The sequence below is a fragment of the Trachymyrmex septentrionalis genome, unplaced genomic scaffold, assembly GCF_001594115.1.
Source record: "Trachymyrmex septentrionalis isolate Tsep2-gDNA-1 unplaced genomic scaffold, Tsep1.0 scaffold53, whole genome shotgun sequence".
NCBI classification, from domain to species: Eukaryota; Metazoa; Arthropoda; class Insecta; order Hymenoptera; family Formicidae; genus Trachymyrmex; species Trachymyrmex septentrionalis.
This window is the reverse complement of record NW_017305705.1, coordinates 1,433,052-1,442,916: the sequence shown is the minus strand read 5'-3', so window position 1 is coordinate 1,442,916 and position 9,865 is coordinate 1,433,052. Positions and strand designations below refer to the sequence as shown.

The 9,865-nt window shown below is 32.5% G+C and overlaps 1 protein-coding gene across 1 annotated transcript; it reads left to right on the top strand.

Annotated features, from left to right (window-relative positions):
* Positions 1-219: 219 nt before the first annotated feature.
* On the top strand, positions 220-8,161 carry LOC108752057 (lethal(3)malignant brain tumor-like protein 3). The gene is made up of 16 exons (XM_018492657.1): positions 220-612; positions 1,312-1,516; positions 2,454-2,745; positions 2,905-3,144; positions 3,242-3,870; positions 4,042-4,201; positions 4,284-4,455; positions 4,548-4,731; positions 4,829-5,027; positions 5,101-5,556; positions 5,628-5,817; positions 5,897-6,018; positions 6,117-6,876; positions 7,035-7,112; positions 7,206-7,554; positions 7,640-8,161. Exons 1-16 carry the CDS (start codon positions 569-571, stop codon positions 7,763-7,765), a joined length of 4,206 nt encoding a protein of 1,401 aa, XP_018348159.1. The 5' UTR covers positions 220-568; the 3' UTR covers positions 7,766-8,161.
* The last annotated feature ends 1,704 nt before the right edge of the window (positions 8,162-9,865 follow it).

Here is a 9,865-nt window from a genome sequence, read left to right as displayed (position 1 = left end):
GCGATCAGCGATCGCAGAACGATTCGCGTAGAGACGGGCAGGTTTTGGCTAATTAAAAAAAAAACAAAAAAACAGATTGACATAAAAACGACGAAGAAAGAACATTGGCGGCGCTGATGCGGCACGATTGGCTGGCGCGGCTGCACCTAACTGCACCGAGTTGCACTCGCTGACTGTGCAGTGCCGTGCAGCCCGCGGTGACCAATGGGAGATGAGCTGTCGCGCCGTCGCCACTGCGCGTTTGGCCTATGGGGACGTAGCCGTGGCATACAGGACTTAAGAGCTCAAAAGATGTGCTAAAGTTTTTGTTAAAAGTGTATGAACGGTGTGGTGGAATTGTTTGCCGTTTGCACGCGCGGGAAAACACTACGTGAAGGAGTCGCGGCACGAACGACGACGATCCCGCCGTGGGTTCCGGGCTGCGCTTCCGTTATTCTGAAAAGTGCCGTGCATAACGCGCGTTGCCCCCTTCATCGATGAACGACTCCGAACGATGCGCGACGGGCGGTACACGAGTCGCCAAGTTTGAATAGGAGACTCACGATCCCTATCCACCGATCGCGGCAGCATGGGTGCTTTCGCACGAAATCGCCTCCGTCGTTTACGCCCACGGTGAATTTCAAAGCGTGAAAAGTGATGTTGGAACGTGACTGCTGTATGCTACGGATACGACGGGTTCGGCGCGCCATTTAAAATTGTGCTACCATATCTCGACGAGAATACGTCGAGTGTCTCCGATGCATGAATTCGTACGATAAATACGTCGTCTCGTCAAGCGTTTGCATTTTTCCGCGAACGAGATATTTCGATATTCCTCGCGAATTATGTAACTAGTAACGACACGATATGCCGATGATAAACGCTATGTCCGTTAGGTTCGTAAAGTTGCTTTAGTGTTGGGCCTTTAGAAAAAAAAAAGCGTCGTGTATTAGACTTTATTTAGTATATTATCCATTTATCGAGGTTGAATGATGATGGAACATTAAGTTGTGATTTATTTCACGTTTTCACGAAACTTCGTTTCAAATTGATCAAATGAAATAATTTGTATAATTGTGATGTAATTGTTTAACTATGCAGATAACATAACGGATTTTTAAATACATTCTCAAGCTTTATACTTTTCACTTTTTGTTTTGATAGAAAAAAATTATATTATTAAGTGTGGTAATTCATCAATTAATTTTTATTTATTTCTTTTTGAGTGTCATTCTGACTTAGATATATATGAAACGTTTCTTAATGTTAAGTGTTGAAGCGTGAAACAATGAGACAACACAACTTTGTTAAGAACCGTCTGTTTGTTAACAGAATGGAAGAAGAAATAGTAGTAGACGATATAGATGAGAATAGTGCTACGGATACACAGCAGGTGGATGATCCAACCACGTCTGTAATGCCACTGTTATATATCCAACAAAATAAAGTACGTTCTACCCAATCGTCAAATATAAATCAAACTATTGTTTCACCTAACACACAACTCGCTGCCATTATTAATCCAGTTAATAATCAGGTAATTATTGAAAGCATGGTGATGGTATGTGTAATGATAGGTATCTTGTGTAACACTGGCTTTCTATTTTATGATTTATGTGGCAAAGTTGAGACTTTTGTAGAGATTAATTTTTGCAATCTGTATCTTATATAAGTACTTTATTATAATGGATGAACATTAACACATAATATAGGTATACATATTCCAATATATATTCATGATAACCTAAAATTAAGGATACACCTTTTATCTACATGCTGCACTTATATGTCTTATACTTTATAATAAGCTATAACTTAAATGTTATATTTTCCAATAAAATATAAAATATGAATATATAAGTACAATTATAAGTGATAATATAAGGAAGCAAAATGTAACAGTGCTAAATACAGTTTGCATTCAGTACACACGCATACACATATATACATATATCCATATATCCATATACACAATACATACATATATATGTGTGTGTGTGTGTATATATATATATATATAGATCTTATAGTTTTATAAGATACATAGGTGGTAACAGTGAGTGATGCAGTTCCTTATAGTAAATATAGATTTAGTCAACAGACACTGCATACAGTGTGACTCAAGTATGAAGAGATGTGCATAAAATTAGTCTATTGATTTAATTAATTTTTTTCTTGAAAAAATGTGTTTTTTAATAATTATAACTATTAAATTTAGTTGTACTTTATGATCAATGTTATTTTTTTATTTTACCATGCCAAGTTTATTGACAAATTAAAAGTGAATATTGATTATAAGTTTGATGTTATTTGTAATTAATATGGATTTATGTAAAAATTCTCATATTCAAATTACTTTAATGTTGAGTCTTGGAAAAAATTGTGACTTTTAACTTTCACCAAGTTAACTTTAGATAGCAAGTTCATTTAGCTTTTATGATTAGATAAAATAAGGTATTTTACTTTTATTCTAGATTGTGACTGGACAAAATAAGGTATTTATACAAGGGCCAAGTCAGGTAGCTACATCTCAAAGTAAACAACACATCGTGATTCATCGTCCGATAAATACTGTGAGCACTGCAGCTACTTCACAAGCTCAAAAACATATTTTACTTAGAAAGTCAACATCTACTGCTCAGATATTGCCCTTAAATACGACGCAAGGAAATCAAACCAATGCGCAAGTGGGAAAGCATACATTTGCATATTTGGGAACCCTCATTAAACCTAATAAATCACGAGAATCTGTTGTTATACCTGCAGGTAAGAATTTTTTATATTTTATAATTTTTTTAATGTAACTGCTTTATAATACTATAATACAATTTATATATGATATACAAAAATTACTAAAAATTAATTTAATATATCAAATAATATATCATATATATCTGTGCATTTACTTACTTGGTATTCTAATAGGGACTTTAACACCAGCTCAAATAACGAAACCCAAATTAGTAATTACTCCAGTAATATCACAATTAGCTCCAACACCAACAAGTACCACAAGTGGCTCTCAGAGTCAGGCTGCTAAACATATGGCGAATTTAATATTACCAGTGAATATTTCTCAGCAAAGCGGTACCACAAAACCTAGCATGTTCAATTTAAAAATTAATAATGGTCAACTTAGTACGGAAAGCAAAGGTACCATAACAGGTATAGAAATAAATTTCTATTTAGCATAATTATTAATTTATATGTATAGTATTTCAAAGCAAAATATAAAGTATATTTATTGCTTTGCGCAATTTAGTGTTACGTGAATCAAAAACGACAAATTCAACGACACATCCTCCACCATTGCATCCAATAAAAATGAGTCTTTTAAGTGCAAACAAGAACAATTCTAATTCCATAGATAGTATAAAAATCACTGAAAACCCGGATTCAGCTGTTATCACGCCAATTCCAAAAAAGGAAGATAATCAACCAGAAAAACGGAAAAAGACAATTAGCAACATATTACGAGGTTCTACTGAAAAACGGATGAAAAAGCAACATATTCCAAAATCTCCGCAAGACAGTCTAGCTGATTCTAATTATGCATTGAGCAGTCCAGAATCTGAACAAGACAAAGATAAAAAGACTCAAAATGATGATGACATTACATTGATTAAAGTTATTCCTAGTGAGGATAAAGTTTCGAAACTTAATACGAATATGGATGATGATATAAGAATAGAGATAATTAAAACTCCAATAAACTGTAATACTGAAGTAACGTCAGACAATAAGAATGAAGTAAAGAGTAACAATTGTGATGAAACAAAAGAACAATTGAATCAGAACAATACTCTGAATCAGAATAACATGCATTTTGATGCGTCTAAAATTTTGGACTGGAAAGATGGTGTTGGTACTTTGCCTGGAAGTAATTTACAGGTAAAAGAGTTATATATATGATAATAAAAAATAAAGACTTCTAAGTTTGTGTATATCTAAATAGAATTAAGAACAATAGTAACAGTTTTAGTTACAGTTTTATAACATTATTAAAGTATTTATAGACGTATATGTGCATGAACAATCATGTATTTTTTTACATTTTTTTAGTTCCGTATGAATGAGTTCGGCATTATGGAAGTAGTAGATGAAGATGAAAGTAGTAAACAAAATAAAGATGGTATAGGTGATAAAGAGAATGTATGTTTAACACAAAATTCCTCAAAAACTAGCTCAGGAATTGTTAATAATACTAATATAGAAAAAAAAGGTAAATTACAAATAATACATCTCGATAAATATATTAGATATAAATATTTATATATGACTATAATGAAATATATTTAATTTAGCTGATGAAAGGAAATCTAGATCAGTAAATGCAGATACTGTATATCATTGCGAAGCTTGTGGATGTTATGGATTAGCTGCTGAATTTGAAAGTCCAATATCATGTAGTCCTTCCTGCACAGAAGTGATAGAGGCTAAAAAACAGCCTGCAAATCGAAAGGACAAGGATCCAAAGTGTGTATTATTTATGTATCTTAATATATTTTAATATATATAAGTAATTAAGTAATCATATAAGGTTTAACTATATTAAAATTTTTTTACAGAGAAGTACGCATAAAAAAGAAACGCAAAAAATTATTACAAGAGTCACAATTATTACAAGGGTCAAAGGAAATAGATGAAAAGTCTGATGAAAAGACACAAGATAAGACAAAGGAAATGGATGAAGAAAAAGAGGTATTGGCAAGTATAGATGACGAGCTCCAAGCAGATTCGTCAGAATCAAAGGTGAATCGAGTATAACAGTTAAATTATTAAATTAAATTAAATTAAATGCGTTAAAAATTAAAAGATAATACATTTTTTAATTTTATTTTATGCGCAGTTTCCTTGGCAAAGAGGAAAATCAGGTTTTTCATGGCCAAAGTATCTTGATCATTGTAAAGCAAAAGCGGCGCCTGTTAAGTTATTTAAGGATCCCTTTCCCTATAGTAAAAATCATTTTAGAGTTGGAATGAAATTGGAAGGTATAGATCCGGAACACCCTTCTCGATATTGTGTTCTAACCATTGCCGAGGTTGTAGGTAAGTCAGCAGTTAAAGACAACATACATATTATAGTATTATTATATGAAATTTATAAAATGTGTGTATTTAGGTTATCGAATGCGTGTGCATTTTGACGGTTATCCGGAAAATTATGATTTCTGGATAAATGCAGATAGTATGAATATATTTCCTGCTGGATGGTCTGAAAAAAATGGCAAGAAATTAGATCCACCAAAGGGTTACACATCTGGAAACTTTAATTGGAATGCATATTTAAAAATCTGTAAAGCGCCTGTGGCAGCAAAGAATCTATTTCCGAATAAAGGTGCCTTGCAAACTGTCTTTCCCACAGGCTTTCGAGTGGGCATGAAGTTGGAGGCAGTGGATAGAAAACATTCTTCATTACTTTGTGTCGCTAGCATAGCAGGTTTAATGGATTCTCGAATATTAGTTCATTTTGATTCTTGGGACGAAGTGTATGATTATTGGGCTGATGCAAGTTCACCATATATTCACCCTGTTGGATGGTCTCATCATAATGGACGCGCTTTGATGCCACCGAATAGTAAGAAATTTGAAATTAGTGTAATATAATTTATTTATTCTTCCACATGTAATTGTAATATCTGTGATTAGCTTATAAGGATGCCAAGTCTTTCACTTGGGACGCATATCTGAAAGAAACCGGCTCAGTGGCTGCTCCAGCTAGAGCATTCAAGCAACGCCCACCGTGTGCGTTCAGACGTGGTATGAAATTGGAAGCAGTGGATAAGCGAGTACCGCAATTAATTAGAGTGGCAACTGTAGAGGATGTGAAAGACCACCAGTTTGTATTGACTTAATTTTCTTTCTGTGTGTATTTTTATCTTTTTAGCGGAATAGTAATTATGTTTTTTAAAATATAGATTGAAGATTAAGTTTGATGGTTGGCCCGATAATCATGCCTATTGGGTTGATGATGATTCACCTGATATTCATCCTGTGGGTTGGTGTGTAAAAACTGGTCATCCATTGGAACCTCCACTTAGTAAGCTTTTATTTTATATTATACATATTATTTTGCATATTATAACATATTTTAATTCGTACGTACAATGTTATTGATTCATTTTCATCAATACATAGTAGATCAATTGACTGATCGACCGGAATGTGGCACATATGGCTGCCGAGGTATAGGACATATAAAAGGACCTAAATTTGCAACGCATAATTCAACATCTGGTTGTCCGTATTCTTCTCAAAATTTAAATAAATCAGTCCAGTTGCTTGATAGATATAATTTGGCGAAAAACAACGACTCACACGAAGCTGATGATTATGAAATGGAGATACAGGAAAAATCAAAACTAGAGAAGACTGACAAAAAAACAGAAAAATCTCAAAAATTTGATAAACCTGTGCCCTTAGACGATGGAATATTAATGAGCGAGAAGGAAAAACAGAAAGATGGCGATTCGTCGGATAAAAATGATAAATCTGGAAATACATCAGAAAATGATAAATCTGAAAATACATCGGAAAATAATAAATCTGAAAATAGATCAGAAAATGATAAATCTGAAAATAGATCAGAAAATGATAAATCTGAGAATAGATCAGAAAATGATGAATCTGAAAATAGATCAGAAAATGATAAATCAGAAAATAGATCAGAAAATGAGAAACCTGAAAATACATCAGAAAATGAGAAATCTGAAGATAGATCAGAAAATGATGAATCTGAAAATGGATCAGAAAATGATAAATCTGAAAATAAACCAGAAAATGATAAATCTGAAAATAGATCAGAAAATGATACATCTGAAAATAAACCAGAAAATGATAAATCTGAAAATGGATCAGAAAATGATAAATCTGAAAATAGATCAGAAAATTCAGACAAGTATGTTGAATACAGTGAAATAACTCTCTCTCCCCCCCTTTTCCCTCCCCCCATCCTCCCCTTCCTCACCATCTCCTTTTTACATATATATACATATGCACACACATAGCATAGTTGTGACAATTATCACTTTTATTTATATCATTTTATTATTTCAGATCCAACAAGTTAAAAAATCTACACAGCGACAACGGACAAACGGATGATGATGAAATTTCGAAAAAGCGGAAAAAAAGGTTTGTTATTCAAAACTTACAGAACTTCTAAATTATATATTCATGTAATATTAAAATTCAGTACACATTTAATACATATTAATATATTTTTAGACATCAAAATTCGGAGGAACCTTCGTTTTCCGTTTCCAATATTACAAATGGTGATGTGCAAACTTGGAATGTTGCGAATGTTGCGAATGTTGTGAATACTGTGAATGCTGCATATGCTGCAGACATACCTGTTAAACAATTGCGTAAAGAATTATATCAATCTGTATATAATCCTGGATATAATCCTTTGCCGAATGCACCGCATATATGGGCGAAACATAGCAATGCCTTAAACAGAGTAGTATCGAAACAAACCACGAATCCACGACGATGGTCTAATGAAGAAGTGATTAAATTTGTACAGAGCATGCCTAACTGTGCAGAAGCTGGAAATATTTTTAGACAGAACGTAAGTTTAAAAGAAAGTGCAATAATATAAATAATTAGTGTAAATAATAACGGCATAATTGTTATAATATTATTTATTATTGCAGAATATCGATGGTGAGTCATTTTTAATGTTGACTCAAGAGGATTTGGTATCGGTACTACGTTTACGACTCGGCCCTGCCATTAAGTTGTACAATAGTATAGTTTTATTACGTCAAAAAGCATCTTGAATTAAATACGAGCAGCGAAGCATATATCCTTGACTGGCGAATGATGTAACATAGCTATTATGACAGGATATATCGCCTATTATTTATTTAAAACATTAAAGAAGTGTAATGTGTATTTTTTTTGCCATTAAATTTCAGAATTGTCTCTTAACCGAGCGAGCGAGCACTCGCAAGTGCCTAGTGTTTTAGGCAGTTCTGAAATAATTACTTAAAATCTTCTATTTAACTCGACAATCGATACAGAAAGAATTATTACAAAATCGGAATTACATGATATGTTTTAATTTAATAGTTCTCTGAATCAATTATAGCATTTCCTGCAATGCGATGAGACATTTAGAATTCGTAGGACGTTGATTCAAGTACTTACGACCCGATATGACGTAATTTTTCGTATATGATGTATATCGAATCGTGTACAAATGTAAATATTGTTTTAATTATTAGGTATTGTAATAAAAATACTTATGCAATCTTTTCACTTAATTATGCCGAGTATTTCTAAATTCCAAAATTAAATCACTGCAAATTACAAAATACATTTCCCATGAAAAACTTGCGTTATTAACGAAACCTAAAATATTTTGGCTTTTGTTTTAAAACAAATTAACAATTTGATATCATATATTGATGATTTCGAGATATTAAGAATAACAATATTTTTATCTTCAATTTCAAATTTTAATGGCCTCTGTGTTTAGTTAGTAAAATATTTATTTTACAACTGTTGAAAGAGTTTTCTTCTGAGAGAGAGAGAGAGAGAGAGAGAGAGAGAGAGAGAGAGAGAGAGAGAGAGAGAGACACAAGACTATTCTTCTAGATCTATAAGTATAATCCAATAGCAAGACGTTCACTAATTGTATGAATCGACTTTTGCTAAATTTGACAAATTAATTTTATTTGAATCGATATTGTAAATTCGAATTTTGAATTCGTATTTCTCGCAATTGTTGATTTTGAAAAGTTTCCACATGCAAAACATCAAAAGTGTTTCTTCTAAAGAACAAGAGATAAGAAAAAAGTTGATTTTAATCAGTAGCTGAAAGGACAGATTGCATTATTATAGAAAAAGCCAGAAGCATGGTGCAAGACGCTGGTGCTAATCAACGAATATGGGTAGAAGCGATAATTTAAAGAATCAGTCTCACAAAGTCTAGAGATCCTTGATTATAGAATCTCTAATAAAGCCGTAAGAGGAGCGACATTAGAAGAAGTTTGAACAGGTAAGATTGATTTAAGTCACCCAAAGTGGGTGTATTGCCTATGTTCACATTCCGAAAAAATCTCAGAAAAAAATGGGATGCTAAAGGTAAGCCGTTTATATTCGTTGGTTATTGCAAAAAAGTAAAAAATCAAAGATTATAGACTGTTTGATCCGAACGACAATGGAAATATTATTAGAGCAAGAGATGTAGTGTTTCTAGAAATAGAGTTTATGTTGATAAGACTGAAGCAGTGAAATGTTGATACAAGTATTTCTCAAATCAAGTTATTTGACAGAAGAAGAGATAGGAAATACTTCAGAGGTTGAAGCTATAGAACTAGATGAATATCCTGCCCATTATCAAACAGTGAGCTGAAAATGACAACTTCCGATGAATCCGCTCCTTTCTCTTGATTTTCTTCTCTCATGTCTCGAATCGTTAGCATCATCGCAATGTTACCAACGATCAGTCATGTTAAGATTACTTCAATTATTCCTGATCGAGGGTTTATCATCTGCTGTTATTTTGCAGTATCGACTTGCCATGGATCCACATATAAACTTCAGAAGATTGTTAGATTTCTTTAGGTATGTACATTGATGTGTGGCTACAGAAACATAGTTTCTAAATTAAAGACATAAAAAAATAACGGAAACTTGTAATAGTAAAGGTAAGCTATAATGCGCGAAAAGATGAATTTATTTAGTATTTTATATTATAAAAAAAAAAAAACATATGTATAAGATATTATAAATGTAACATAACCCATGTATGTATATAATTGTATTATAGTGTTAATTGTTGAATAAAAATTTTACCTAATTAAGGATGCATCAGATATATCTTATTTTAATTAATTAGGGATGCATCAGATATCCTAAAAAAAGCTGGAATC

What these genes read in the sequence shown, in the direction of transcription:
- LOC108752057 (XM_018492657.1), top strand. Translation starts at nt 569, where the DNA reads ATGGGTGCTTTCGCACGAAATCGCCTCCGTCGTTTACGCCCACG. An exon ending in TCCATTGGAACCTCCACTTA is followed by an intron (nt 6,019 to 6,116) that starts GTAAGCTTTTAT and finishes ATCAATACATAG; the next exon opens with TAGATCAATTGACTGATCGA. An exon ending in AGATCAGAAAATTCAGACAA is followed by an intron (nt 6,877 to 7,034) that starts GTATGTTGAATA and finishes TTATTATTTCAG; the next exon opens with ATCCAACAAGTTAAAAAATC.